The sequence below is a fragment of the Suillus fuscotomentosus genome (genome assembly GCF_016647785.1).
Source record: "Suillus fuscotomentosus strain FC203 chromosome Unknown F5891scaffold_38, whole genome shotgun sequence".
Taxonomy (NCBI): Eukaryota; Fungi; Basidiomycota; class Agaricomycetes; order Boletales; family Suillaceae; genus Suillus; species Suillus fuscotomentosus.
The window spans coordinates 283778-311731 of record NW_024539550.1 but is presented as its reverse complement, the minus strand read 5'-3'; the positions used below and the strand labels follow the sequence as shown (position 1 = coordinate 311731).

At 47.3% G+C, this 27954-nt stretch overlaps 9 protein-coding genes across 9 annotated transcripts; 5 read left to right on the top strand and 4 right to left on the bottom strand.

The window, feature by feature from the left end:
• The first annotated feature begins 122 nt into the window (after positions 1-122).
• F5891DRAFT_1042896 (uncharacterized protein) lies at positions 123-1258 on the top strand. Its single transcript, XM_041362124.1, has 3 exons — positions 123-669; positions 723-781; positions 833-1258. Exons 1-3 carry the CDS (start codon positions 291-293, stop codon positions 1004-1006), a joined length of 612 nt encoding a protein of 203 aa, XP_041224182.1. The 5' UTR covers positions 123-290; the 3' UTR covers positions 1007-1258.
• Positions 1259-5513: 4255 nt separating this feature from the next.
• Positions 5514-7468, top strand: F5891DRAFT_1042881 (uncharacterized protein). The gene is made up of 5 exons (XM_041362123.1): positions 5514-5964; positions 6015-6084; positions 6135-6238; positions 6294-6537; positions 6593-7468. Exons 1-5 carry the CDS (start codon positions 5607-5609, stop codon positions 7362-7364), a joined length of 1548 nt encoding a protein of 515 aa, XP_041224181.1. The 5' UTR covers positions 5514-5606; the 3' UTR covers positions 7365-7468.
• Positions 7469-9798: 2330 nt separating this feature from the next.
• Positions 9799-11204, top strand: F5891DRAFT_1237017 (RmlC-like cupin domain-containing protein; the record flags this gene model as incomplete). The annotated part of the gene is made up of 5 exons (XM_041369654.1): positions 9799-10305; positions 10359-10499; positions 10564-10740; positions 10798-10943; positions 10975-11204. Exons 1-5 carry the CDS (start codon positions 10202-10204, stop codon positions 11202-11204), a joined length of 798 nt encoding a protein of 265 aa, XP_041224180.1. The 5' UTR covers positions 9799-10201.
• A 2020-nt stretch (positions 11205-13224) lies between these two features.
• Positions 13225-13804, bottom strand: F5891DRAFT_453171 (uncharacterized protein). Its single transcript, XM_041371888.1, has one exon. The coding sequence runs from the start codon at positions 13656-13658 to the stop codon at positions 13314-13316; it is 345 nt and encodes a 114-aa protein (XP_041224179.1). The 5' UTR covers positions 13659-13804; the 3' UTR covers positions 13225-13313.
• A 571-nt stretch (positions 13805-14375) lies between these two features.
• F5891DRAFT_453147 (P-loop containing nucleoside triphosphate hydrolase protein) lies at positions 14376-15335 on the bottom strand. Its single transcript, XM_041371887.1, has 4 exons — positions 15091-15335; positions 14950-15042; positions 14757-14896; positions 14376-14710 (listed from the first exon to the last, which is right to left on the bottom strand). Exons 1-4 carry the CDS (start codon positions 15280-15282, stop codon positions 14398-14400), a joined length of 738 nt encoding a protein of 245 aa, XP_041224178.1. The 5' UTR covers positions 15283-15335; the 3' UTR covers positions 14376-14397.
• Positions 15336-15418: 83 nt separating this feature from the next.
• On the top strand, positions 15419-17006 carry F5891DRAFT_1236987 (WD40 repeat-like protein; the record flags this gene model as incomplete). Its single annotated transcript, XM_041369653.1, has 7 exons — positions 15419-15689; positions 15746-15909; positions 15962-16088; positions 16141-16243; positions 16289-16354; positions 16412-16665; positions 16714-17006. 7 exons carry the CDS (start codon positions 15419-15421, stop codon positions 16821-16823), a joined length of 1095 nt encoding a protein of 364 aa, XP_041224177.1. The 3' UTR covers positions 16824-17006.
• Positions 16978-20786, bottom strand: F5891DRAFT_1129417 (rab-GTPase-TBC domain-containing protein; the record flags this gene model as incomplete). The annotated part of the gene is made up of 18 exons (XM_041364394.1): positions 16978-17006; positions 17065-17128; positions 17183-17515; positions 17568-17784; positions 17832-18001; positions 18048-18185; positions 18235-18327; positions 18385-18844; positions 18889-18954; positions 19059-19145; positions 19200-19337; positions 19386-19457; positions 19505-19536; positions 19586-19905; positions 19954-20000; positions 20048-20325; positions 20373-20537; positions 20592-20786. 18 exons carry the CDS (start codon positions 20784-20786, stop codon positions 16978-16980), a joined length of 2904 nt encoding a protein of 967 aa, XP_041224176.1.
• Positions 20787-23017: 2231 nt separating this feature from the next.
• On the bottom strand, positions 23018-24240 carry F5891DRAFT_1042835 (uncharacterized protein; the record flags this gene model as incomplete). Its single annotated transcript, XM_041362122.1, has 9 exons — positions 24188-24240; positions 24088-24137; positions 23985-24039; positions 23820-23872; positions 23682-23764; positions 23544-23633; positions 23341-23486; positions 23216-23292; positions 23018-23135 (listed from the first exon to the last, which is right to left on the bottom strand). Coding segments are annotated over exons 3-8 (500 nt in total), but the record flags the coding sequence as incomplete, so codon positions are not given.
• Positions 24241-25913: 1673 nt separating this feature from the next.
• F5891DRAFT_452928 (Phox-like protein) lies at positions 25914-26837 on the top strand. Its single transcript, XM_041371886.1, has 4 exons — positions 25914-26159; positions 26209-26412; positions 26464-26538; positions 26596-26837. Exons 1-4 carry the CDS (start codon positions 26049-26051, stop codon positions 26764-26766), a joined length of 561 nt encoding a protein of 186 aa, XP_041224174.1. The 5' UTR covers positions 25914-26048; the 3' UTR covers positions 26767-26837.
• The last annotated feature ends 1117 nt before the right edge of the window (positions 26838-27954 follow it).

Here is a 27954-nt window from a genome sequence, read left to right as displayed (position 1 = left end):
GTAGAATGTCTTAAAAAGGAAATCGAGATACTTGGATCTCAGATATTCAATGATACCTAATCGGGAATACGCCAAGAAACAGAACGTCCAAAAATGGAAACAGGCCATCTCGCTGTTTATCGCCCGATCCCCAGGTTTCTGACTTCTCAGGGCTCTGCTTCGCTTTTTTTTTGAACAGCTGCCACAACAAATCTACATACAATCGAATATGCATGTCGCTCGCGTGGCGTCTCTCCCTTCAAATTTAAATAACGTCCACCTGAATCTCATCTTTCCACTTCACACTCCCAATGTTCGACCAATACTCCAGTCCTATCATGCTACACACCCAGTCATCTATTGGTGTCATGTTTGATCCTTACAAGGAAAAGGTCAACCCAGGTCATCTCTATGTCCGCGACGCCATTCAGATCATCCAGCTCGTAGAGGCTTCACCTCCCCCACGTCCAGACATCGAATCCAGCTCATATGGCTTCTCTTCTGGATCATCATATCCCTCTACATCAGACTCGGAAGACGAGGAGGATTGCTCATCATACTGCTCCTCCTTCGTCACCCCTTCCCAGGACAGAGAACATGTCGTTTGGACAGATGATACGTATGATATTCGCATGAAACGAGTACAGAACTGGAGAGATAATTCGATAAAAGCAATGAGCATCTCAGCTGGTGCTGTTCTCTTTCCTCATGGTTTTCTGCGCTCTTGACTAAAACATCAATAGAGCCTCGCTCGTTGTCATTGAAACGAAAGTTGAATCAGAATCAGACAGATGATGATCTTGTGAGTCTCCATTGCGATACACCTCACACTTTGTATTAAGCTCCCACTCAGCACACCACAAAAAGATCACGCTCTCGGGATCCTAACAGCGCATCCAGATTGCTCGGACATTCATGTACTGCCTGTGATACCCCCTTCTCATCAAGGCAAAGCCTCCGACAACATGGTCGCACTCCTCGTATATCTGAGGCATGTCGGATAGCGGTTGAATACAATTTCGAATGACCACCTACTCTTCTCCAATTCATCTTGGCTTATGACGATCATGACCCCAGCATTCGCATCGTTGTACGATAACCCACAATTATTTTTTTATTCATGGTATCGTACACACTCATTTACCCATATTGTGTACCACCAACGGATGAAGTTGAAGTGATGTTTGTTTCTGTACATTATTGATCACTACATACCTGACCTGTTGTTAATTATACGATATTTGCTCACTAGTACTTCGAATAAACAACTTCAATACTCTTTGTGCAATTGACGTGAAACTCAAGAGTCTGTTCTGCGGCGGAGCTAGCAAGCATGGGAATTAGCTGTGCAAGTCTAGTACGATGACCTTGTCTTGTCTTAGGCTGGGTATTCATTTTCGGTGCATCTTCCGCTGCCCCGGAGCATCACTATCACTCCTTGACCACTCCTGGCCACTCCCGCTCCCACGTCGAGTACGGACAGCTTTCGGTCTGTTGGGTGCAACCGTGTCTCCCCTTGTGATCAACTCCGGAGAGTGCCTGTGACATAGGCAAATATAGACGGTTTTTCTCTTCAAGATACGGGACCGACGTGGCAGTGGCCCACTTGCTGTCAGGCTGCACAGTTCAGCACAATCCCTGCAGGTTCCTGTATTGATCGGAGTCGATGCTACCCCGCAGTTTGACGCTGAACCGGTAATCCACCATCCGAGTCCGGAAGTCTTCCCAACTTGTCTTCCTCAAACTTCACTCCCTGAAATGTGGAGGAAGGCTTATATACATTGCCGTACATATCGTACTATTGTGACAACGACGTGCGGCAGTGGACCCTTCGAAGCTTCGTTCACATGCTTCAAGATGTCCTTCTCAGTCGCGTTAGGCAAGGCAACGGAGCAGAGCAGAGCTTGGAAGGCCTCTATGATCTCCGCACCTGATGCGAGGTACCCACGACGATCAAGGAGATTGTAATTGGATTTTCTCATCCTACTACTAGCCCACAGAACTGGATGGCTCATACGATACATTACTCAGGCGCGTAACCCCGCACTCTGCTGGCTGACCTTTCTGTCTCTAGCATATCTACTCTGGATCCATGCAATTGTCCGATCACAGATACTTTCCCGTGAAGCAATGGATTATCAAAGCGGCAAGGTACCTGTCTATCTCGCTGATTGGCCTAGACAATGGATCGTTCCGAAAGTATGATAATTCCCGTGTAGTGTGAGAAGTAACCTTTCTGGCTGCAGTGCACCGCTGTTGTGAGAATGGTTTCAACTTGGACCTTGGTAGCTCATTTGACCAGGTCATCATGAGCGCCTCGTTCTGGAATATCCCGGTTTACATGATAGCCGAATCCTCCACCAATTAGAGTGTTTGTTTCCAGGCTCACGTAAGGCAGTGAACCCTGCAGCTGGTAACTTGATCACGACTATCAGGAGAAGTCCACACTAGCAGATGGCCCTTTGACAGCAAAAGGCCGTCAATGTGGTATTGCGTGCGTCATGGCTTCTCCCGCGCTGTTAGAACTACTACCCTGCCTCGAACCAAGTCACGAGAGCGCTTTCAAAAGGCATTCCCATGACCTACCGAACTACGTGCAACGGCACGGCACTCACGTCAAGAACTACATTATTCTCCATTCAGCTCGAATCCGCCCTCGGGTTGCCGTTGCCCCTCGATGCGACCGTATTCCACAGGCGCTTACACGCTTTTAAGTCTAAATTGATTTCTCAAAGAAAACAAGAACATGTTCTCGAGAGAAAAACAGATCCGGGGTTTACCCTGGAACACTATGTTTAGCTCACTAATAAAAGAACCGCTTAGAGCTTGCAAATCTACTACGCGAGTTCATCATAATTTCGACGGGGTTCCATCCTATCGTGATGATCATGAGTGTGCTAAATTGTTTCGAGATGTACACATCGGTCCGAACATCGCAACATTTCAATGCAGGAACGTCTTACGGTGGGAAGACATGTGAGTTTCTCCTCTGCTTGTACATGTCTTCTTAGCTTTGCTAATTTTGTTGCACAAACTAAACTTGCCAGGGATGCTCCGAGGCCAATGATTGTGTACTCACCTTTAGCCACCGGTGCAGGTGTCTGTGCTGCATCTGTGGCGTGAAGACAAGGATGTCATCATTATCACTGCACAGTGCAGGAACAGACGACTGTGGGAACTCGAAGAGCTGTGAGCCGTCTTGTTAGCTCGTATGCTCTCTCAGCTTTTGCTAATTTTGTTACAAGAAGAAAGCTTTCTGTGAAGCGTTCCGAGGTCGTCGTGTACTCCATGATGGTCACTGGTCATACCTTGGTGCCCGTGGAGCATATCGTCATCATCAGCGTCATCACCATTAATAGGGCCGCCGTCAGGTGTTCCAACGCGGAACGAGCATCCTGAGCGTGAGTACTCGGACAGCTCGTAATATGACGTTCTACGCTAAGGAGATGATGCAATCCATGCTTCAAGGAACACCAACGAAACGTTACAAACGTAGCTTTTACTACTCGTGTGGACGTGGTGGTATCGACGATAGTGACTGGCTGCAGGCCTCGAGGCAGAAGCAGAGCTTCTCGCGCCTTTGTGTTACTTTGAAGCGGTGCGCATGCAATGCGCTCGGATCATCAACCGCGGTTGTCCGACCCTTTAGGTACCTTATTTCCATCCCTTATCGTAGGTTCCCCCCTTGTTCTGTGACTCGCCGTTGTGCAGCATGACCACTCTGTAAGATGGTTGCATAGGTACGTCTCGTATATTGCAAAATCGGGAAACAGGAAGCTCGTGATTTGTTGACGAGACCCCATTTCACTCCACCATACGGCCGTTCGGGCCTGCAGGTCGAGGCTACGTTGCAATGCGGCTTTCTCAAGCAATGCCTCGGCGCCTTGCACTTTCTAGGGTGCCTACTTATTCTTGGGTACGGTACCGCAGGCGAAGACAAGTAATTCGGGACGAAAACAAACGAGGAACGAGCATAAAAATGGATGTAGGACAACTCCGTCTAGTCTCACGCAGGCATTGCATTGTAATATTGCATGGGAGGATTTGGAGCCTGAGAGAGCGCCTATACCCTTGTAGAGAGTAGCTATATGATACATCGAGGTGATCGGCTACATAGATGACCACCACCCAGTGAAGAACAACGCAGAAACTTTATGTCTATTTCAAGAGCGTGGCCGCGTCTGGTACTAGACCAACCCTTCTAAAGGATGGTTCCCTCGGGATATGGTTCAGATCGGTGAAGCATATTCCTCAACGGGCTCTCCCGCCTCACGTGTACTGTAAGTGACTTCGTCTCATGCTGTTTGCATCATTGCGAAGGGTATGAATCTGTGATGGCAATGATAATGATCAGTGATACATATAAAGCTTCACCATTTCCATGCTACGGGATGTCGAGCCGAATATCAGTTCACACGACGCCTGGCTTTTTCCTCCGTTGATAATCGTCGTTCTTTCATTGCATATAACTGTGGGCGTGAGTGGGGAGCATGAAAGCCCTATATCAAACCTTTCCTGGCGTTTATTTTCATTCCACCCGTGCGCAGTTTCTTGTTATGTGCACATCGCGATCGTTTGAATATGAAAAAGCCATTAATCCGGGGGGCAATGCAGGGTTTCTCATTAGGCCGATAGCGTCCGTTCAAGTAGCCTATCATTGCCATTGCCATGACCCTGTGCGCCACCTAGAGAACATAGGGATATGATCGTCTGCAGTGTGTTCTTGTATCAGAGGAGGACCGGAACTTGGTTCCCGATCAGAACCAGAGACAATTTGGTTAAAATTTGTTCGGGCACAACCTCGGGGAAATGATTCACCCACGGTTTCTCGTATCGTCCCCATCTATGAAGCGCTTACAGGCGCCTGATGACGATCGGATCCTATAAATAAGTCAAACAGTTCGAGTGTCTTGGAGAAGTTTAGAACCTAGCATGTGTTACTTATTGTCTCTCTTTCCTCGGAACACAGTACACCATCTACGATGACCATGGCCTAGTCTCAAGAACGATCAGAAGTGAAGCTCGACAAGAACACCGGGAATCGCTCTTATCGATAATCGGTCCAACGCATCTAGAACCAGCTTGTGTTGATCAACTTATCACTAGAATCAAGTCCCATCATCTGGAAGCTTTCCGATCCCCTTTGGTAGGATGTCATGGGCTCTTTCGGGAGGTTTAAGATTGTTCAACGTGTGAAGGTTTGCTGCCAGCGGTATCCTCGATCCACAGTTGCCTGAAACAGACCCACTGTAGGTGGATTCTGACATTGCTACGAGGGCTTTGCTGCGCGACAGCGGACAGGGCGTCTATGTGATTTGTCTACTTGGCACTAGCGGTAGCCTGTTACGGCCTGCCGCATCAGAGAGCGTATTTACGAGGTGCTCCGAGCCGCCAAGCAAGCTGCTAGAATCCCCTTCAATACGTCGTTACTTAATATTAATGAAGGTACTTCACCTGGTTCATACCAAAATGCCGTCGGTACAGTAATACTAGACCAGCGGTTGACCAGCGGAGTATGAAGCCTAGCGGAGTGTACTTGCGCAAAAGGAAACTCCGCCACGTTTGCACTTTGCCGCTCAGGCGTGCCGACTTCGACATGTTATTGCACACACACTACCACAGCGACCATGCAATCGTTCAAGTTATCGTTCAAGGGGAATGTGTACCCCAGGCAGTCAGATAGCTCGACTCTACCCCTCAGCAATTCCGACACCAGGTCGTCTCTGTCACGATTTTCACTGACGAGGCGGTGTACTCGTCTTTTAATGGGATTAATCTTAGTCTGCTTATTTCTGTTCTTCTCGCGCACCAAGGCGACCGCGCCATTTCGGCTGCAAGAGCAGTCGCTGGCGGAAGAGCACTCGTTACCGCCATTGTACGAGGAATATCATGACTACGAACGACACTTGCCGCAGCATAACCTTTCATTGCCTTTCCCAGAAGGACGTGATGCGAAGTTCTTTTGGGCCGCCAACCATGTCACTAGTATGAATATCGGTTATGTTCGTATTCAAGCTAGGGCTGATAACTACCAGTTTCGGGATGGGGAAATGCCATGCAAGAGCTTGTGATGAATGCGGCGCTGTCTCATGTAACTAAAAGAACGTACGTCCATATTTCCACGACCTTGATCCACCCTCAATATTGCCTGCTAGTTTTGTGTTCGATAATTTCACATGGGAACGAGATGGTCCCGATTACTCGACGTTCAATGGCAAACTCATACCTTCGCGTATTCCATTGTCAGCTATCATCAGTGGTACGTGACCAATGTGCATCGTCTTCGCTCATGCCAAAGCCGTTCTCTTGTGTAGGTCCCATAATAGGGTCGTCGTTTCCCCCCGGGGATGCTGCCCCTCGTGCTGTCTCGCGGGAGTACTTCAAGAAAGTCTGCCCTAATCCCACCATCATCGACAGCTGGGTTGTGAACGAGCATCTTAGGCTGGACGATAACGTACCTGCTCTGGAAATATTTGAGAAGTGGGTGGAGAGATTGAATTCCATCGACGACCCATGCGTTGAGATAAGACAGGAATCATATCAATTGTTTGAGATTTGGTGAGTCACCTGGTTGCACTGCTGTCAGCTCTCACTGTTCTCAAACTTTCAATAGGTTGTTCGGTTCGAGACGCATACTTTCAATGTGGCCTATCCTATCCAAATCGCCTATTCTGACGGATTTTTCTTGGTCTCCGCTTATTTATCAGGCGTACGCGGAGAATGCTCATTTGTTTACACCGACTTCTTCCTCGTTTGGATTTTTATCCTCGTTCATACGCCCTTCCGGTCAGCAACAAACTCCTGCACCACTACACGACGTCCATCCTGTTGTCAAATCAAAGGAAATGGATACTATTCCTGGGTTACTGGCTCTTCATATTCGCCGAGGCGACTTCGCGGGTCATTGTTCACATCTTGCTAACTGGTCCTCAAATTGGAATGGGTTCAACCAGTTCTCTGCCCTCCCCGATAAGTTCAGAGTTCCTACGGATGGTGGCTGGGGCGTGACCACGGAGGCAAATACGAACATGTACTTCAAAGCGTGTTTCCCAACGATTGAGCAGATTGTGGAGAAAGTGCAGAACGTGCTTGCTGACCAAAGGCGTCTATATGGATCTGTAAAGGAGTTGAAGAGCATATATGTTATGACGAATGGAGACGTGGAGTGGCTGCAACAGCTTAGGGAGGCCCTCATGCGGGTGAAGAAATGGGATGCTGTTGTGACCAGCAGAGATATGAAGTTGAGCTGGGAGGCAAAGCCTGTTGCACAAGCCGTGGACATGCTGATCGGTCAGCGTGCTCAGGTGTTGATAGGTAACGGGGTACGTTGCGAGTCACTTTCCTTGGCCCATCAGACTGACTGGTGGTGCAGTTTTCCAGCCTAACGTCCAACATCGTGATGTTACGCATGTTGATGGACATTCCCTCGGAAGATACTCGGTTCTGGTGAGAACGGTTTCCCGTGTATTGGGGTGACGTTGCGCAGCCCCTTAAGTCACTGACGACTTCTCCCAACCTTTGGGATCACTTCGCGAATGTCCTGGAGTTGATAAACATGGGCTATGGCATCTATTTGCCTGGCCTCCCCACGTTCGCTATCAACCCTTTCACTGCAGCACGTTCATTTTGTATCATTGCTCAGTTATACCCCTTGATATATACCCTCGATAATTATTTTCGGAAACGCGTATTTCTGGTGAACCAGTCAGGCTTGGGGCATTAGGTGCTCACAAGTTGCGGACCTTAGTTTCACACAGCGGGAAAACCTTTCCTTTTTTGCACGCGTGTCTAGACTGTTCTCGCCCTTGTGTTCAGTCTAGACTTACTGGGCAGAATGAAATATAAGGGGCAATCGGAGAAAGGGGCGACTACGTACGGTAGCCAAAGTGACATTGCATTTAAGGAGAAAGAGTAGTGAAATTCGGAATGTGAATGATCCGGCAGGTCGCCGCGATTAAAGTCAGGACAACGAATTTATTTCATTAGAAATTAGGCACAATAACCAAATTGCCATTCGACGATCAGGAGAAAAACAATTTAAAAGTATCGGGGGAGGCACTGTCACGCACTGCCACACCTGGAGACTAGCTAGTTACTAGGCGTGTCTGGTCCTCTCAGGCTACTGGGCGTGGTGCCAGTTTCTCAAGCCCATTCATAGGCACCCCGGAATGTTCAAGTTACATACCATCACCAGTGGGACCATCCCAGTGAATCATGGCCTTGATCTATGTACGTCCAGCCTCTTCACAGCTCGCAGGGAATCTAACTGGATGTTTATAGGGATCGGTGACAAGGAAATGCCGACTTATCGAGTGCGCCACCAGAAATCGATAGATTAACGGTTTGGATACGTGCGATAGATACTCGACAGATTCCAGAACTATGGGCAACGACACTTTGGAAACGGGTTCTATGTTGTTATCTATTCGGAAGGCACTCGTCTGAGAGACGCAGTACTTTGGCCAACTGGACATCGAGCTCAAGCCCAAGGGCGCCGGGCCCGCAATAGACACTAAGCCAATCGGTCGCCATTGTCGCTGTAATTTCGGGATGGGCGTTCACACTAGCGGTCTCACAGGGCTGCAGTTTGAAAGCCGAGCATCATGAGGCTCAGAGAGTTGCTGCAAGCCTCTTTGACAGCCCTTGTTCCGTATAAGATCCGCGTGCTTTTTCGTTCGTGTGTCCGACCGGAGCATATCTTATGACGAAATGGGCATCTGGATGTAAATGAACTGTCTTGTATGTGCCTCTAATTTTAGACGATGTCCCTAGCTCAATTAACGGAACATCCCAGCGAAGAATTAACTTGGCCTGGGTAATTTTTATAGTTGGGAGCAGGTGAGCTGTGCCGCCACTGATATTGAACTTGTCTAATTTAGTTCTAGAACAAGTGGGTGAGATAGTGACGATTGCCAAGAGCAGTAGGTAGATCAGATCAGATCAACGGTGTACTAAGGGCTTCACAATTCCCTGGAGGGCACCTCAGGTCTGGATCAGTTGTTCTTCCGGGATCTCATGCGCCTCTCAGTCTCGTCCTCCCTGTTAAGACCGTTCCGTTGTCTACGGAAACGATCCCATGGGTCTGGCCGCCTGGCATACGCTACATTACCTTGATATTTTGCACGTTCCTCTGACGCTGTCTCTTGTTAGTCGTGGTCTGCTTGCAGGTACAAGTATTGCATCTCCTACGCCAGGCAGCCGTTGGGGTGTAGAAATCGTTGTGAGCGAGTCAAGTACAAAAACTGGGAGATCGCCTTCCAGTCATCGCGAGAGTCATTGGTAAGCACTGCATATACCTGTATTTCACCACTTATTGTGTCTGTACAGGTTAAGCACAAAATGTCCGAATGCGAAGCGGAATTTCGTTAACCACAGCCCCATGGCGCAATAATGATTAGTCTCAGAGATTAATATTGGTGGGTAAACCGTATTCCTGATCTCGTTAGAGCCTCCGTTCATATATTGAAAGAGGTCTTTTACCTGACGAAATGGACAAACTACAAAGACAGGGCACCTCCGGATGATAGATAGAAGGCACTCGTGGCTACCATTGCTGATAGTGAGTGATAACAGATATTACTATCCCTGATGTGGTCACAGATGAATTACTACCAGATTATATGAAAACACGAAAGCCTGTCACTCCTGTGTTTTTGATGGACCGAATCTAGTTAATTATGCTTCGCTCTTCAGGGCTTTGATGTCGTGAGTTTGATACTGACCAGGTTGCAGAAGTCGAAGCTGTGAATCTGTGCGACTAAACTTTCAAAGGGAGATGTAGACCCACGCAATATTGATGCCACAAAAGGATAAGACACTCGCTTTTGGATGATTACTATCAAACCATTGATTCTGATTAATATACCGATGCTATCATAGGCATTCTGGAATCAGACAATTATGAAGCACCTTAGGTCATAACCATCGCACATGAAGACTCCCGACCCGTAATAAGCAAGAGGGCCGTGAGAATGCGTGAGTGTGGAAGACCAAGAAAGGGAGCCATGTAACCCCTGAGACGACGGTGCCGATTGATGATTAACTGCCGCTGATTATAAATTCGAGGCTAGGAGCTCGCTTTTACTCAACATTTCCTTCTCTCTCAATCTCATCGTTCAAAGTGTCTCCAACCCTTCGAACTACAGCCTTGCTCCAGAACGCTGCAGCCCCAACCAAACTATTGTTGCTGAAAACCTTTGCGGCTCCATATACTGCACGAAAGATGTCTTCCAGCAGATCCATCGAGATAATTCCCCGAAGGAACATTGACCGAGCCCATGCAGATCACGGTTGGCTCAAAACTTTCCATACATTTTCGTTCGCAAAGTATGGGCCTTTTACCTTGATCCTCATTGCATACTCATGTAGCCACTTTGCAGTTACCATGACCCGAAAAACGAGTCTTTTGGTTCTCTCCGCGTCTTGAACGAGGACCGCGTAGCGCCTCGCACCGGCTTTGGCACCCACAGCCATCAAGAGTATGAGATTTTTTCTTATGTGATTAGTGGTGCGCTAGAGCAGTGAGCATCCCTTCCGGTTATTATTTGTAGAAGAATGTTTGACTGACTCGTCATCGTGCTACAGTCAAGATTCTATGGGCAACACTGAGATACTAACTCGTGGTGCCGTTCAGATGACCTCCACTGGAACCGGCATCTCTCACTCTGAGAAAGCCCATGGCTCTGAAGAGGTGCATTTCTGTCAGATATGGGCATCTCCCCGTCCCGGGGAAGGCAAAGGCAAACCCGCCTATTTCACCAGGTAAGACATATCTCTGACGATTTTGAACACACCTCAATAACCGTTTGGTTCCTGCAGACATTTTACCGACCAAGACAAGCGAAACCAATTCAGGCTCATCGTTGCGCCTTCTAATTCGTCTGAAGCCTCGCTTGAGAGGGAGGCTGCAGGCCCCGCTCCAATTCGCTCGCAGCTTCGCGCGTATGCGTCGCTCGTGGATCCTGGTGTATCACTTGTGCATGCATTCCACCCAAGCCGCAATCCCTGAGGGGCGTAAAGCGTACATTCACGTCGTTCAAAAATCCGGATACAACCCTGGTAACGCCAAGGGCGTCAGATTGCGCGTTGGTGCTCAAATCGAGGGTCCAATAATCGAGCTTAGAGAAGGAGATGGTTCATATATGTTTGTGGGAAAGGATGCTGAACTGAAGGTTGAGAATGCAGGAGAAGATGCGGTCGAGTTTTTATTATTTGACATGGAGTGAAAGCAACTATAAACGCTTATTCTACGTGATTCGACTGTAAATCCACCTTATTATCGATGGTCTGTGTGATTTGAGGCAGAACTTAAAACATGCGCCTATTACCCGCAGGGGCCACTAGCACAATACGCTGTAGCTGATATACAGCTAGCATGCTCAGCTATATATGCTAACCTGTACACATTGCGCGTTGTACTAATGTCAGACACGGAGTCCTTGCTTTGCTTCTAGCGAGGCTCTCTGACGGAATGGATGAGAGAGGAGAAGAATATCAAACCCAGCTAGTCGACAACTGCGAGTGCCGGTATAACCGGGACCATCGCAGGATGCAACTTACTAGCTATCTGTGGCAGGAGCTCTAGTCTTGTATGTGAAGACGGCGAGTCCAAGTGACAAGTAGTGCATGGACGTCCTAGCTCTTATCGAACGCGATATCTCCCATCGCGCACCTACTAGATCGTTTTGAATTTATCTGTTTGGTGCGATGGAGTACGCAAGCTCTAACACCTAGGATTACCATATGTGGGTGCTTCTGCAGGACCACGAATACCACCAATGTAGATAAGAAATAATATGATGTGCCACGTATAAGCAGATAACGCACGAAGACCGAGTTCACCGCCCACTCCACCAGTAAGCATCATTGCTTTCCTCATAATGGAGCAAATCCTGTCGGTTTTGTATTTGAGCACCGGGAAGCCCCAACTGTTCGATGAGATGCGATGCGAAACTGTGGAGACAAGAGCCGGACCTATGGATGCAATGAAGCAAAGAGCCTCGTGTCCCGGGAATCTATGGTAACGAGTAGTGAAATACGCGATACGCACCTCTGCGACTTAGATCAAGAACGCAGGAATTCCCCAGTGTGGGGTTCAGGAAGATACGCATTGGAAAAGGCGGAGTACAAACAGAGATAAGCCGACGGGACACGGAGATAAGCACCACGCAGAGAAAGTGGAGACCGCCGAGCGGACACTGACGGCGAGCAATGGAAGTGTGGTGGGGGTGGAGCTGGGGCACGCACACGAGAATCACGGGAATTGCTTCCGATATGGCTCATTGTTTGCAGTTTGAGATCCGGACTACGCTGGCAGTCCGAGTCAGCTGGGTAGTTTTGTATACAAATGTCTTCTTGACACTGAGATACGCGCGGCGGAATGGCCGCATCGGTGCAAAATAGGTATGCGAATTTTTGAATCTAGAGACTCTGTGTGTGATTGCCGTGGCGGCACGGCTCAAGTGCTCAAGCACTCAATATAATCATGATCAGCGTAGGAACGAGCAGCCATTTCTGAGAGAACAAATTCTCACACCTGAATTGATGAGATGGCGTTTGTATTCTTCAGCGATAGAAGCTCACCCGTTTCGTTTGTACTTTGCTTTCGACCTCTTGGTCAAACTTTGAGTCTGACAGAACGTTCCGGACTAAAATTACTAATTCCAGCGTCTCTTCGCTATGCGACAAACAACCGACGCAGGCGGCACTTCCCGAATACTACTCTTCGTTGCTACTCATGACTGAACAACACTACAGGCTCAGCGACGCTGGCGATGCATAACAGTCGCGATCGAACTGGGACGTGACAAGCACACCTCGGGATCGCGCAGATGGTTGCATGTCCATTACACATCTCGCAGCCTGATCCTGTTGTTTACACTCCGTCTATTTCTTCCATATCTATATCATTTTGCAGTGATTGATACTCGGGCTGATATATGGAATTCCGCTGACCTACGGTTGGATAGCATATCTCATTGGAAAATGTTTCAAGATGTTTTCAAACGTATTCTTTTGCCTATACGTACAGGAAGTCATGCAATATCTGAACTTTCGAAGATGCGATGAACTGTGAGGAAATGATACAATGGGAGCTTCGAAAGGCCAGGCCATCCGATCAGTCAAGAATTCCACAAATTTTAGGTCTGGACAAGGAGCTTGCCGCCGGGGTCCATGATGGGCGGCGTCAAACCACATGACCTGGATCAGAATTTAATCAGAATTTGATCAAGAAATTCCGTAAGTCCCGTCCTCACCCTCAAACAAATTTTACACTATATCCCCATCCTATTTTTCGTTCCTTAATGCCCCTGCATTAATTGCGGGGACTCCTATCATGAAGAATGCAAAATGATCAGTGCTGCAGGCCATTGACTCACTGTCGACTGCCCTAGACTCACTGTTTTTTGATGTACTATTTCTACCATAGGAATGCTCTGTTTCCGCTTTCTGCGGTATGCACTGCGTGGACTATGGCACGTAGGGCTTGGGATGTGGATCAAGACAGAAGGTGCTACAGGGACCAAGAGGTCCTGATATTGCCTATTTTTGCGTAGGGGGTGGTCATGATACGATGACTGTGTGTGATTATAAGGCGGTGGGGTAGACGGCAAGCGTAGTGACATGAGAATAGCGGAAAATATGGCAGCGTAGGTTCCAAGACTGAAAGTCAAGGGCATGGTGCTATACAGCAGTGGAAGTCGAGAGGGTTAGGTGAGAAGCTAGCGATCCAGGGACGTCGACGGAGAGGCGAAGTGTGAGGACGACGTTGGCAGCTGGAAGGTGTTGAAATGTAGCACAATAAGAGCACTTACTATATAACGATTTTAGCAAACCAATTGCCGAGATATATAGGTCGCTTTGCCTATATTGGCATAGCTGATGCCGATGACAACATTTCGAAGTCCTGTAGGGCCAGTACGTGTAACAGAATCAGATGTCTCCCTATTACCTCAAAATTACCGTCACATGTCACCTGAGCGCATATACAGTGGTCGAATTACCACAGTGGAGCCAGTAGCGGATTTTGAACGTTCTGATACACCAAACAGGTAAATCTGAACATTTGAATCCGCATCTCCAGTGTATACGTGCAGGGAAATCGACACCTCCACAGAGATAACGTATCACCGACGAAGACGCGCGATCATTGTACACCTTGAAATTTGAGAAGTGCGCTCGGAGCGTCGGTACGATAAAAACACGGTGACCTTGCAGAACGCGAGTCTGTCTTGATCTCAAGGAAGCATAGTCATCCCGGAACATATATTCGATTCCCAGTCACCGTAAGGAAATCACATCACACTTGAGAAGGGCATAATTTCCAAGATCAATCCGAGCCCAGCCATGTTACCAAATAAACGAGACTCGGCTTGACTATTGTCAACGACAGGCAGGCAGTCACCGAGAGTAAGGTCTTTAAGGGAGGATTCTACATGCATGAGAAATCGACTCCCTAACTTCATCGATGCCAAAAGGAATTCCCTTGGACGGACATGAGGTGACGATGGGAGGCAGGCATGTTGGGGCAACGCGAAAGATATCTTGCTCGATCTGATTGATTTGAGCGCGACCATTTGTTTTCAGTGCGTCGGCCCTAGTTATGATTGCTTGAAGTGTCCAGCAGATACCATCGTGCGACTGGATTTGAGCATTCAACGAAGAAAGCATTGCCTCGTCTGTAGTAGTCATACCATGGGCAGCGGATATCAAGATAAAGACGCGGCATAACCTGTGACACGGTGTCAAATGCAAATAAAATGGCATGGGAAACTTACTGTTTCCGAGTTTCTAGATAATGGTTGAACAGGTCACCCCACTCGGGTCGGCCTCTGGCACCATATCCCGGAGAGTCGACGACGACCAAACGACCAGGGGGAGATCCAACGCGAAAAAAGTTGAGTGTCTGCGTTCGGCCCTGCGCAAAATTAGTATGTAGTAGAATACAGCACCAGGTCCATAACGACTCACAGCTTTTTTGCTAGTGAAAAGAAGATCTCTACGCCCAATCACAGAATTAAGCAAGGATGATTTTCCAACATTTGCTCGACCTGTTACAACTACCTTCACAAGTCTGCATCATGCGGAGTACTCGGCATCTGAGCGACTTACCTCAGGAAGCCCACCTAGCAAAGAAAGAGATTCTTTATCACCAACAGCAGCGAGAAATTCTGCGGACTTCGCATCCTTGAAAATAACATTGGCTCTGGACGATATACATCTTGCACTGCTACCAGTCTGTAGCGTAGGAAGCACATGACATGATCTGAAAATCGCAGCTACATTAGGTGTGGATGCGAGCATGGAGAAGAAAGAAATTGGGTGCTGTTGTGGTTTATTGAAATCACAAGCTAGGCTCTAACAAATATACACAAATGCCATCAACGCCTTGGAGTTGTAGTACATGCCTTCTTGAAGTCCGACATCTGGCATAATCGTCATGGACCCACTCGCCGGAATGGACGATTCTACAACGGACGACGATAATGCTTCTCAAACAACTGAGGACGACCCTCAAGTACCAGACAATCATCCTCCCGCACCACAACCTCCCCAGCCTGCACCCCAGCCAGTCCCTCAAGCGCTTCCACCGGCAACATCAGGCATGCGAAACAGGCCAAATTATGAACTTCGTCATACATTACGAGGACATACGCAATCTATATCTGCCGTCAAATTCAGTCCTGATGGAACGCTCCTTGCATCTTGCGGTTCGTATACAGCTCGCTAGGACCGGTTGTATTTGAAATACGTTTTGTTTGTGTAGCCGCAGATAGTCTGGTAAAGATATGGTCCCCGTTCACAGGAGAGTTGATCAGAAACTTGAGTGGCCATACCAAAGGACTCTCGGATATCGCGTGGTCGACAGATGGTGTCTATCTCGCGTCAGCATCTGATGATACCAGTGTACGTATATGGAACGTTGATTCTGTAAGTCATCGATGATAGAATTATCCTCCGGTCGACTCATAACGCAAGCCAGGGATTAACGACAAAACATCTCAAAGGGCACTCCAGTTTCGTGTTTTGTGTAAATTACAACACAGCGTCCAACCTCCTGGTTTCTGGAGGTTGCGATGGTGATGTTCGAATATGGAATGTCGCAAGAGGTGCGCAAATGTTGCTTACATTCCGCTGTTCAGTCTTTCACACCAAGCCAAGGAAAATGCATGAAGACTTTACATGCCCATCTTGACTATGTTACTGCCGTGCACTTCAACAGAGACGCCACCCTGATAGTCTCTTGTGCTCTTGATGGGCTAATGTGAGCGCAACATATTACTTCTTTATTTGTCTGACGCAACCACAGCCGGATATGGAACACCACAAGCGGTCAATGCTTGAAAACTCTCGCTGAAGGACACGATGCTGTATGGTATGTCCGTCAGCTGCGACTACTAATCTCATTCCTTAATCTCTTATGGATCTTTAGCCAACACGTGCAATTCTCGCCCAACTCCAAGTACATTCTCTCAACTGCTCATGACAGTGCGATCAGATTATGGGACTATCACACGTCGCGCTGCTTGAAAACATATATGGGCCATCGCAACGAGAAGTTCTGTATAGCGGCCTGTTTCAGTGTTACTGGGGGGAAATGGATTGTTTCAGGAAGCGAAGACCAAAAGGTTTATATTTGGGATCTTCAAAGTCGTGAGGTGGTGCAAATTCTTGAAGGACATGAAGGTGAGAATCATATTTCCTTTCCGAGTTCGACAACTTAATTGGGTCCAGGTGTTGTCGTCGCTGTGGCTACTCACCCACAGCAAAACATGATTGCGTCTGGCTCCATCGAGCCAGATCTCACAGTTCGCATATGGTCTGATCGTGGGTCGACATGCTGATCGACGGTGACAGATGTGCATTTGTGTGTGGTCTTGTATGCCTAGTTCTAGTATCGGTTTATTTGTCGTGTACACTATCCTACACTTGATATATAACTCGCAAATGCATGGAAAGCCGAACAATAGCATAAACGTGTGAAAGTTACAACACCGTTTACTTGACAGGTTCAGCATTAAGAAGATCTGGGTTTGATTAAACGTGATCAGAAGTTAGGCATACAAACGAAAACCGATATCTTACCCTTTGCCATCTCCTTGTCTGCTTCAGTAAGTCCTGAATCATGGGCTTCCAAAAAGGCATCCACCTGCGTACGGTATGAGCATCATCGAATATACTTGCATGAAGAAAAACCACTCGCCTCGTCCAGAACTCGATCATCATCTTCGCCATGAACCATGTCTAAATCACTATCATCGTCATCGTCGCCTGCATCGTCGATAGCAAACGGCGTGCGCTCCATGAATGCCGCGTTGACCGCTTTGAGATGGGGCATCGGAGAAAACACCGAGCCAGACAACGGACCACCGTCGTGGATGGATGACGTATCGAGAGTTGAAGGTGAGCTCGATACTACCACAGTATCCAAAGAACTTCCCGAGGAGGTGGTCTTTGTCTGTGGAGAAATGAGCGACTCCCGGGCTGTCGGTTCTTCAAGTTTTGTGAATCGTCCGATTGTAGGACGATAGATAACCTGCAAGCCGAAAGTTAACTTTGTCCCGTAATAATCATACCAACTGCCATACCTGATGCTTGCCTATGGTCTTGCCAAGCTCGTCACTCAATCTGTTGAACATCTTCCTGTTGTCCTGGGTAGCGATGTTAGACCACAGATCGCCCAAGAAGCCACTTGATGCCGGAGGTAACTCAAGGTCAGGAACGGGCTCCAGCCTGAACGAGGCGGAAAGATCAGTCTCGAAGAACGACTCCAAGACCTCGTCAGCTAGAACGACCATCCGGAACCTGTCAAGTGTAAGATTGATTGTATGTGGTCATACGGGGTCGCGCACGTAGCAAGGTTGAGGTATGGCTGGTTGTGCCCGATCTCTCGAGGTTCTGCTGCTCCGGTCTTGCTATCGGTGTGCTGTGGCAGAAGACTATCTCCATACTCGAAGGCGTTGGTCATAAATTTGCTGACAGCTCCTAGGTAGGCATCGCCGATCTCATGACGGAAAATGAACTATGGCTAGTCAGCCTTGAACGTCAGCAGAAGCGGATAGACTGACAAGAAATGACTCGGAGAGGGTCAGGACTTCATCCTTGGTTAAATACCCATCTTTATTCTTGTCGTGCAGATTAAAGAACCATTCGATGTTCTCCATCAAATCATTGAACATTACACCATCTAGACCAGATACGAGATCCTGGGGGCATTTGTGAGCATTAAACTCTTTGCTTCATCAAGAAACATGCCTGGAACGACAAAGAGCCTTTGCACGAGGTGTCCCAAAAATAAAAGAGACGGTCGATGAGCTCATGTTCTGCAACCTCGCGGTCAATGCGTTGCTTTATTCGTGTCAATGTCAGCAATCGAGACATAAGACATACAGATCGTAAAACTACCTGGAAACCATTGATTACAATCTTCTCGCTCCGTGCCCAGGTCAAAATTTCACTGAGGAAAACGTGGAAAGTCGGTATACCAATCCTAGTCTCTGCTTTCTCTTGGTTTCCATCAGCCGTGGTCAAGAGCGATGGCGGTGGAGCAGCAGCCGGTGGTGGTGGAACTTCACACATGGCTTTGTACAAAGCATCGTATATGAACCCAGCTTGCTCTTTCGTGAATCTTGCGAGTGTCTTCAGGTTTCTCACCGCCGAGCGCTTAGAGAAGGATTCGATACTGTTGACGATTTCGTTTCTATACTTTCTACGTTCGGAGAGAATCGTCTCATCAGAAATCACAGCGAACTCTCGGAACGAGATAAGAAGTAGTTCTTGGAAGCGTGTGATCGCCCTTGTTCGAGGGTCTGCAGACTCTGGATGCGCAGAGTCACCAAGCGAGGCGAAGTATTCGCGCATCAAGCTAGTCGTAGTGAGCATAAGCCGTCAAAGGTTGAATCAACCCACTTTAAGAAGCCTCCATCGTCTTGTATTTGCAATAGCTTTTCACCATTAATCTTGAGAATGGCTTTTCTCTACAAGTTAGGTGGGTATATTTAATTGCAAGCGAGGTGCACTGACCTAATCTGACAAGTTTGTGAGTTACAAAAAAACAGGAAATGACAAAGAAAACTCACCCTACTTGGAAGAGCACTTTCGGACCCATGCAGAAGAAGCAGTCTGCAATGCGAAAGGCAAAAACCATAGGCATACTATTGATGTACCTGGGAAGAGCGAGTCATGTCCGGCGTAGAGCATAAATTGTCATGAACACCAACAAACTCAAGAACCATGGCAAAGAAGCGACCGAGAGCTGTACATCAACCGCCTGAAAGTGATCGCTTATCATTGGCAAGCACCGTGTCACAAGAGATTCAAAAACTCGTTGATCCAGGAGTGTTCCATGCATAGTTGGGCTAGATGTATTTAGTGATAGCAACAGCATATCGTTGGGCAGGACATACCTGTAGTAGCCAGGCAGAAGTCTATCGCACAGAACTTCGAGAAGCCAGAATGCTTGCTCTTCTGACATGTAGCTTCGCGAATATTAGATATATACGTTCCGTGAAAGTCGAACACTTACATTAGAATCGCAGCTGCCAATATATTCATCGCCTAAACATGAATCAGACTCAATGAATGGTAAAACATGATACAAGCGTACTTGACAATAGCCGACTTCTGGGTTCCTGTGCGAGTAGGCTTGTAGTACTCTACGGAGAGCGCTGATGCCCTCGTCAGCTTGGTAGCCTGCATATTCCGGAAGACTCCTATGCAAATCCTTCTCAATATCCTCAAAACTTGTGCTGTTCGTCCCCCGAATGTCCAACAGTAATTGATCGTACAATCCAGGATTGGAGAAACGAAGATATATAGATCCAGACAAAGTCTCCCACATCTCACCACGAAGACGATTAGGGAGGCCGACCTGAACCAATCGAGTACACTGTGGGTATCTTAGTAATGTAAGATTGCGGCCGTGATCTACATCATGGTCAATCGTTTCAAATGAAACATAAGTATAAGGCGTACTCTTTAAATACGTCGTCCATAGCTTGATTTTTGAAGCCTCGCGTAACCTGAAACACGTTAGTGCAAGGCATATAGCGCGTATAAAAAGATCAACTTTTTTGGGTCACCAGGGAACTTAAATTGCAACCCTAAACCACCATGAAATTCTGTTTCTGGAGGCGGACATCCTTCTTTTGTCTCTGTGATAAGACTTCCGTCCTCCCGCTCGTTGTCTGAGATGCCCGATAGCGATACAAGCCCCTCAGAGTAGCAAGTTTTCACAAAGCCTTTCACAGCTTTCATCTGACCACGCTGCAGCTCCGCTTTGAGTGCTTCCCGCAAGAGACTGCAAAATAGGTCGGCGGTGGGTCGAAGGGAAGTTAACTGCACAATCTAAACAGGTGTTAATGAAGGCATCAGATGGTATCGATGTCACTTACTATCTTCATGCCGTGCCAAGTGGAAAGACTCAAGGCGTAAACTCCAGCACGCGCATTAAGACGTTCGACGCGTCGTACTGTGGAGAGGGGCAATGTAAACTTGACTGACTTGCGATCCAGGGAGGAAAATGCGAGATATGGTGGAAGCAAGTGTAGCTTTCCTGCCTGAGTGAAATCGAACGATGAGATATCGTACGTAGATGGGAACATGCCACTTACATACGAGTCCTCCACTTCTTGTGCACCAAAGCTGAGAATGGCGTTGATCTCCATATTCTCTATATCTCCAGAACCACGTTTCTCCGTGTCCTTGGGAGGCACAGGAGGCACCTCCGGTATTGAGAAGAAAACATGAGTCAACTGATCCTTAGTAGGTTCCTTGAAGTTGCGCAGCTGAGTAGATATTGTCGACATAACGGACACTGCCAATGCTTGAGCACGCTCTTGGAATTGCTTTCGATGAAATCAGGAGCACAGTGCCCAACGTGGGCTACTTGGACGGCGCAAGAAAGAAAAGATGAGTCCGACAGTATGAAAGCTCCGCTTCGTTAGATGAACTGTGCTACTAACTCGGGTTGTGGTGGCGATGTTATAAGTCCCTCACGTTGCAATTGCAGTGCAATTACAAATAGAGCCAGCTCACTCTCCTTTAGCGCTTGCCAATGTCCTGCTCATCTACAGTAGCGTTCAGAATTTATAAGTCATATAATTCCATGCTGCTGCGCAATACAACACTATTCTTCTGTTCACATCGTTGGCTCTAGCTCGCTGTAATATTACTTCAACGCGGTTGAAGCCGTATCTCCTAATCCACAAGAACCCGAGAGGATATATTAATTACAACAAATTACAGCATCGCAAGCAACAGAAGACGAAAGTGGCTCATGTCAGAAAACTGACATGCACTGGCCCGGGTACTACATACTAATAACGCACAATATTACCTCCATGTCCATGCTCTCTCGATCGGTTCGAGCATCGATACAGGTCCATTGCTCGTGGTCTCCTTGCTAAGATAGGGTACATCAGTGGACAGGACAAACTGTAGCCATGTTCCACCACTCTCACCGAGTCGGTGTGTTGCGTCACCTTCTCCGCAAACTCGGAGACAAAATTTCAGAGTGGGGAACTCTCGAGGAGTCAGGACTAGGCTATTTGCCAAAGGATGGTCCCAAGGAAGAATTGACACACGAGGCGTGTTTTGTGGATTTTCCGCCTCCTCACCAACTCATCTTGCATATACTCCTTGTTTTGCTACTGAACGGTCATTCAGACAGTGATCCCTACCAAAGATCAATTCTGTACGCAAGACACAGCATACGATTTTTTCCTGAGAATGAATGATGTGCGTGAAACAGTGCATCCCTTGTATCTCATCCACATCATTTGTCGCAGCATATCTCCCAACAAATCCTGGCTACACCTGCCGGAACCTCAAGAGGCTCAGGCTTGCTATTGCGACTACTCCTCGTTCAACTATACCGGCGCATACAGCCATATTTTTTACTGCTCCCATCACATTCAAAGCCCATAATTATTGATGAGGCGACATGCTCACACATATCATATATCACCGCCCAGTGTTGCCGAGCTTCCTCTGCGAAGACTAAAGGGGTGAGCCCGATTCATTAATCACTGTTCCCTTTATGTTTCATGTGTAAATCTTCCAGCGCAACGTTGCAGTTGGTGATCCTGGCCTAGAAAAAGACTTGGTGCCTGATGAATATTTCGATCAGGACCCTGAGTTACAACAGTAGTCCACTTCCATAGCAGAGGCTATTAACTCGGCAGAACATGGAAGTAGCCTGTTGTGTTCTTGCTAGATTCAAATGAATTCCTTTGAGCTAGCAAATGCACTTGGCCATTCGTTACGTCCTCATTCAGAGCCGTAGCAGTCACCTCGAAAATGCAGTACACATATACAGTGTCTGTAATGTTTGCACATGAATGGAATTGTCAGCTCAAATAACGGAACATATAGACCAGGGGTTTTGAGTCTGGAGGGTAGAAGGCCAGTCTCATTTGTACGCCGATACTTTCCCCTCATTTTCATGCAGGAATTTGAGCGTAAAAGAATGCAGTTTTGTTGATGACACGCTGCACATGTTACCGACTTCTACATTTCTACATTTCTACATAAAACACAATACAGGTATCATATTACATCTTTAAGAGCCGACTGCATGTGGATAGTACAAACGGGCGACACTGATCAAGATTGAAATAAGCAGGATGACTGCGAGACGATGTTTAGTCTGTTTTGTGCATCCGAAAAATCCAATCATGCATGAAGACTCCGTCAAACTTGCAAGCGCTGGAAAACTTTGCATCATAGAGACAAGATATGTGACGCAATACGTTGAAGCCGAAATACGAACCCTCTCATGAAACTATACACATAGGGACGGTGTGGTAATTGGGGTGATTCTAAACAAATACTCTTTTAGGGTTCAGCCACGGACTGGAACCTGAAGGCACAGTGAATCGCGGTACACGCATCTCAGACAGAGCATTTACCCCGAAACGGTGAAGTCAGTCGTCAGCGGAGGCACTTTAGCCGATGAGGAGTTGTCACTGTTCCCAACGAATGAGACTGGTGACACATTTAGATGGAGAGAAAAAAGAAAAAACCTTTCACAATCGGGCGAAGGACGGAGGAGCGAGAGGACCACTTGGCTAGATGCAATCGTACTGCAAACGAAAGTACTAGGTCATATGCCTAAACCGGAAGTCATGACGAGAGTCCTAACCAGACGCATGCCGCTTTCAAAAGGTCAGCGACATAGACTGAGCCAAACAAGCCATGGACACATACCAGGCATTGAGAACATAGAATTCATAACAGCTGATGATATAGAGTGAGTGGGCGTTTGCAATGCAGTGAAATAGTCTTACAATTCAGGTTCAGACGATTCAGGATCTACAAAGTTTGGTCTGCGACGGCCCTGTAGAGTAATAAGGAACACACCAGTAGGATCACGTTTGCTAACACATTGAGGAAGAAGTATATCACCCCTTGTTTCACGAGCTTCTTCCATAGCGTAGAAGACGGCGATGGCATCCTGAAAAGTCCAATAACGCTAAAGACCACAAGTGCCAAATCATACAACATGGCTATACCCGAGGTATTGATTATCACATATCCATTGATCATAAATGTGATATACGTACTATATATGACCACCGCACTAGCATATGCAGGGTTGGTAAAATGGATCATGCACAACCCGTTTGTGGTAGATGCACGAGTAGACACAACGACTGTAAAATTGTTGGACATATCACACTTAGAGGGCAGCAAATACGCACAGAGAGTGAGAATTGTCCAATAACCTAGTGATGTGAGGACTAGGAAGAGGCGCAGCAGGTAACTGGTTTTCCAGATAAGCCACCTACATATATATACCATGAGATCGAGCATGATGAGAGCGATAATCAAGGATTTACGTTCTGATCATCAGATTTGTCGCAGAGCAACCGATGGCAACGTTTGTCACAAGCTAGGTAATATGATGGTAAATGAGCAACCTCGAGGGTGCTCCCGTACTCACCATGATGATGGAATTCATGCCTCAAACGAGGTAAGCCTCTTCAACAAAGATTAAAATATACAAAACACTCACTCTGACAATCAACGCTTGTGTGAAAGGGACTATATTGCATCGCACTGATAAAGGCCGTTAGTATGCTTGTCACTTCCTCTACGTTGGCTCACAGTAAAACTGTCACAATCAAGAAGCTGAGCCTGGCGGTGATATACGAGAGCTGGGCATGTGTAAGTGGCAAGCTTCTACCGTTTCCTTGAGAATACGCACCAAAGGCCATCGAAATGGAAGCTGCCTCCGAAGCAGTGCTATCTCCACGTGTGAAGAGCGTATATATTCCCAACTACAGACGCGGACGCAGGCTAACTGGTATCACATTTAAGACATTACAACGTGCAGCACTCACCCATATAAGCCAAAGATGGCATAAAACAACTGTACTGAAAGTGTCCCCAATTTTGCTTCGAGGTCAGGATCGTTCCAGTTCACCATAGCAAGAATTGGGTAGAAATGGTAGATATATGTTGAGGGTGTTGTAGGAATGACACCCTGTTGACTGGAAATTTCCGGCTTATTAGGACAAGATGGAGAGTAGGTACACACATACAAGTCTCCCACATCAACCATTTCAACCCTGTAGAGCATCTGCGGTAGCCAATCGCATGATACAAGCACTCAAGATACCCATGACCCTTCATTCACCTTGGTCTTGGCGCCATTAGATCACCACAATAAATCCGTATCAGTTGAAGGTCAAAGATGAACGATACGGTCACACCTAGAATTGCCTCCGTAAGTGCCAGAGACCATGTATTCGTAGAAGTAGGGTCTGCGACTAGAAGAGCATCTTGATGGCTTGAGCGTCAAAGGCAGGGTCAAAGCATCACGAGTTTGTTAAATTGTCAGGTAAATCTTTTCTTGCTTCAAGGCAGGGGTTGCATCCATTCTCAATGATGTAGGGATGGAATGGCATTTACATAGGTATGTCATGACGTTGACTTGACGTTTTACCCAGGGTATACCGGATTGGCGCACCTCAATAACTCATTCGCTTAGTAAATTGACGACAATTCAATTAACGACATATAGGTTGATCATTTTCACCTACCAGGTACCTGATGCCATAGGCAACCTACTCAAGCTCTGATGCCTTTTTTCCTAGATGTGGCTATCAACGTGGCTGTCACTTTCGTTCTCATTCGTAACAGTAGCCGAAACCCACCTTAAGATTGACCCTTCAGCTCGCGTCCACAATCATTGACCAGGAGACATGGTCTTGCAGCCTTCTTAAACATGAGTCTCTGTACATCAAGGCGCAATGAATTTCCGCTCCGGGTTGGATTGGTATGAATCAGACAGTACGCAAACTTCCACTCAAGCAGCACCTGAGCGAGTCTTGCGTGACGCATTGGGAAAGGGCCAGGACACCCGTCGCAAATACTAACTTTATTTCTGAACGTTGAGCTTTAACGTTTGATGGTTTGTATCAGTTAACGGTCATAGTGGAATTTGACCCTAATTGTCATTCGGAGTAAATAATGTTAACTGACCACCAACCCTGGACGCCTCGAGTTCATGTGTCGGAAAACATGGCACATGATAAAGAACCAGCTGGATGGTGGATGGTAGGTGATTTGCTGATTTGCCGCGACATATTTCAAAGTCTGATTGATTGCGTGATCTGAGTCCCCAAATATAAAAATTCAAAATTGTAGCCGTGGGAACTATGAGAGGGCTCGTATTGTGAATTGTGTTGCATGAACGAATTGGAGAACGACGACCGACGTGTGTGTTGACGAAAACACGATCGACGACACGTGCAATGTAATGCAAGATGCGATGCACAGACGATGGTGTCATTACACTATTCTGACCGTTTTGGCCATATCCAGTTTTCACTGAGGAATCAGCAGCTTGGTTCTTTCTTGAGAACTAGTCCAGTGTGCACAACCTTGTAGGAAATGATCTGTCCAGGATTCTGGTAAGGTGTCGACCCCTACAGCTACTACTAGTAGTACTGCCCTGGTGGTTGTGGAGAAGGAGCTTTGGGAAGAGTCACGTCAGCCCAATTTGTCATCCGGGGAAACTTCAATTGGTCGCTCCCGTCCTCATCAAGCTCACTGTCGACACCATGCCCACGCCCACTCATCCTTTCCGAAATACAGAAAGCCTTCTTGTCGTCATTCCGGACGATAGAATCGATGTCGAAGCAGAAGCACAATTGTACGACGAGTTGTGTGACGTTCGTTTCTCTACTTTGCCGTACAAAATACTTAACTGACCCTGTCCAGGATCAAATATCCATTCGCCCATCCACCCGGCCCAAATCTCCCCAGGAACCACCCTCTATTTTCTCTCGCGACATCTGGCTGAACGACAACTCTGGCACGAGTCTTGCTTTTGCCCGAAACGTACATATTGCGGGGTGGACGAGCGTGGGTGATAAGCTGGGTGGGGCTTATGTTGTGTATGATTGTGTGATTCGCACAAAAGAGGTTCGCAATACCTTCTATGTTGTGGCTCAGCTTGGAGGTGACCGTAAATAGGATACTACTATCCACGCACATAAGCGGTATAGTGATTTCGTACTGTTGTGCGATGCTTTGAAACATTCATTACCTGTGCGTCCACCTCTTGTTCTATTTCAATAAAGTCTCAGTACTCAGTAACCCCGTCAGAAACATCAACACCATTTCATCCCAGCCCTTCCCCCGAAATATCCCCTCTCGCGCTACCGAGCAGCTTTCCTTGATCGTCGCCGGAGACAACTACAGTACTGGCTCTCTGCGGTTCTCCTACACCCCGAGATTGGTGCATGCCAGGCTGTAAGATGGTGGGTTATGGATTAGGCATCCATTACGCATAGTAGCACGCGGAGTGCCACACTGCCAAGTATGAGCTGTGACGGTGTGGATAATGACTTTTTTTCTTTATTGCTGTGTATTCCGGATACTACCCTACTTACGACTTACTCTGCCCATGATATATTCATCAGACTAAACACGCTCTACAGCGTTCGTCTCCGATACACATGGTCCGTCCCAAGTGTTCGTTCACCAGAAGCAAGACAGCATGCGGATATGTGCTGCAGCTCGTACTCTTTTCTGCCCAATTGCAAACTCCGTAAATTTTGATGGATGATACAATACTAGTTCCCTTTTTTCTACCACCGGGTCAATATGCTACTGGTCAACTCGTCACCCAGGGGTCGCCAGCACTTGCATACCGGTATTGAGTCAGTTTCTCGATATCCGAAGTATTGGATCCATTCGATCCTAATATTGTTCGAAATCTGCTCTGACTATCATAAAACCAGTAGAGCTCGTTGAGTCATCTTGAAAGCTGGGGGGACGCAGGTTGGACCCATGCTTAGGTACTTATGATAAGAGCTTCGTGTCTCGGGCGTTTGTGAAACATGGGAAAATGCCCATGTGCACCTCTGCAGCTCCACTCACTATCCTTTTCCTTCTTTGTCCACCTCGACCTCCAGTAAAATGCATTTCATTTCGAACGGGTACCTCACCCGTTCGAGCGTCAAATATCATAGGGGAGCGGTACTCTCAGTCGCAGTATTCCCTGATAGGCGACGGCATCAGTCACAGGCTCGTACAACAAGATTCTTCGTCTGCATGACTTCGAGATAGGCGCAGTCTTTGAAGAACATCGCAGTGGGGTGCGGAGCGGGAGATCATCACCTGGCACGGAGAAACTGTACTCGCTCGCTGAAGCCATGTAAGCCCACTTCGCTCATTAAAATTTCTGCAGGATGAGATGGAGTTTTATCACTTGTTCATTGGATCGACGTACGAAGCTGTGGAATAAGGAGACATGGCTGACGCCACTACGCTCGATTGGTTTTCCGTGGTAAGGAAATCCAATACTGCAGTGTAGTAGTGATGGCCGCTGCGTTGAAGTGCGTTCGATATTCGTTATCCGGCGAGTGTCTTGCGATTGCAGCAGAGTCCAGACAGTAATATCTAATTGATAACCCAAGCCTGATCTATGCACCAGAGAATGCGCCGGGTTACTACACTAGT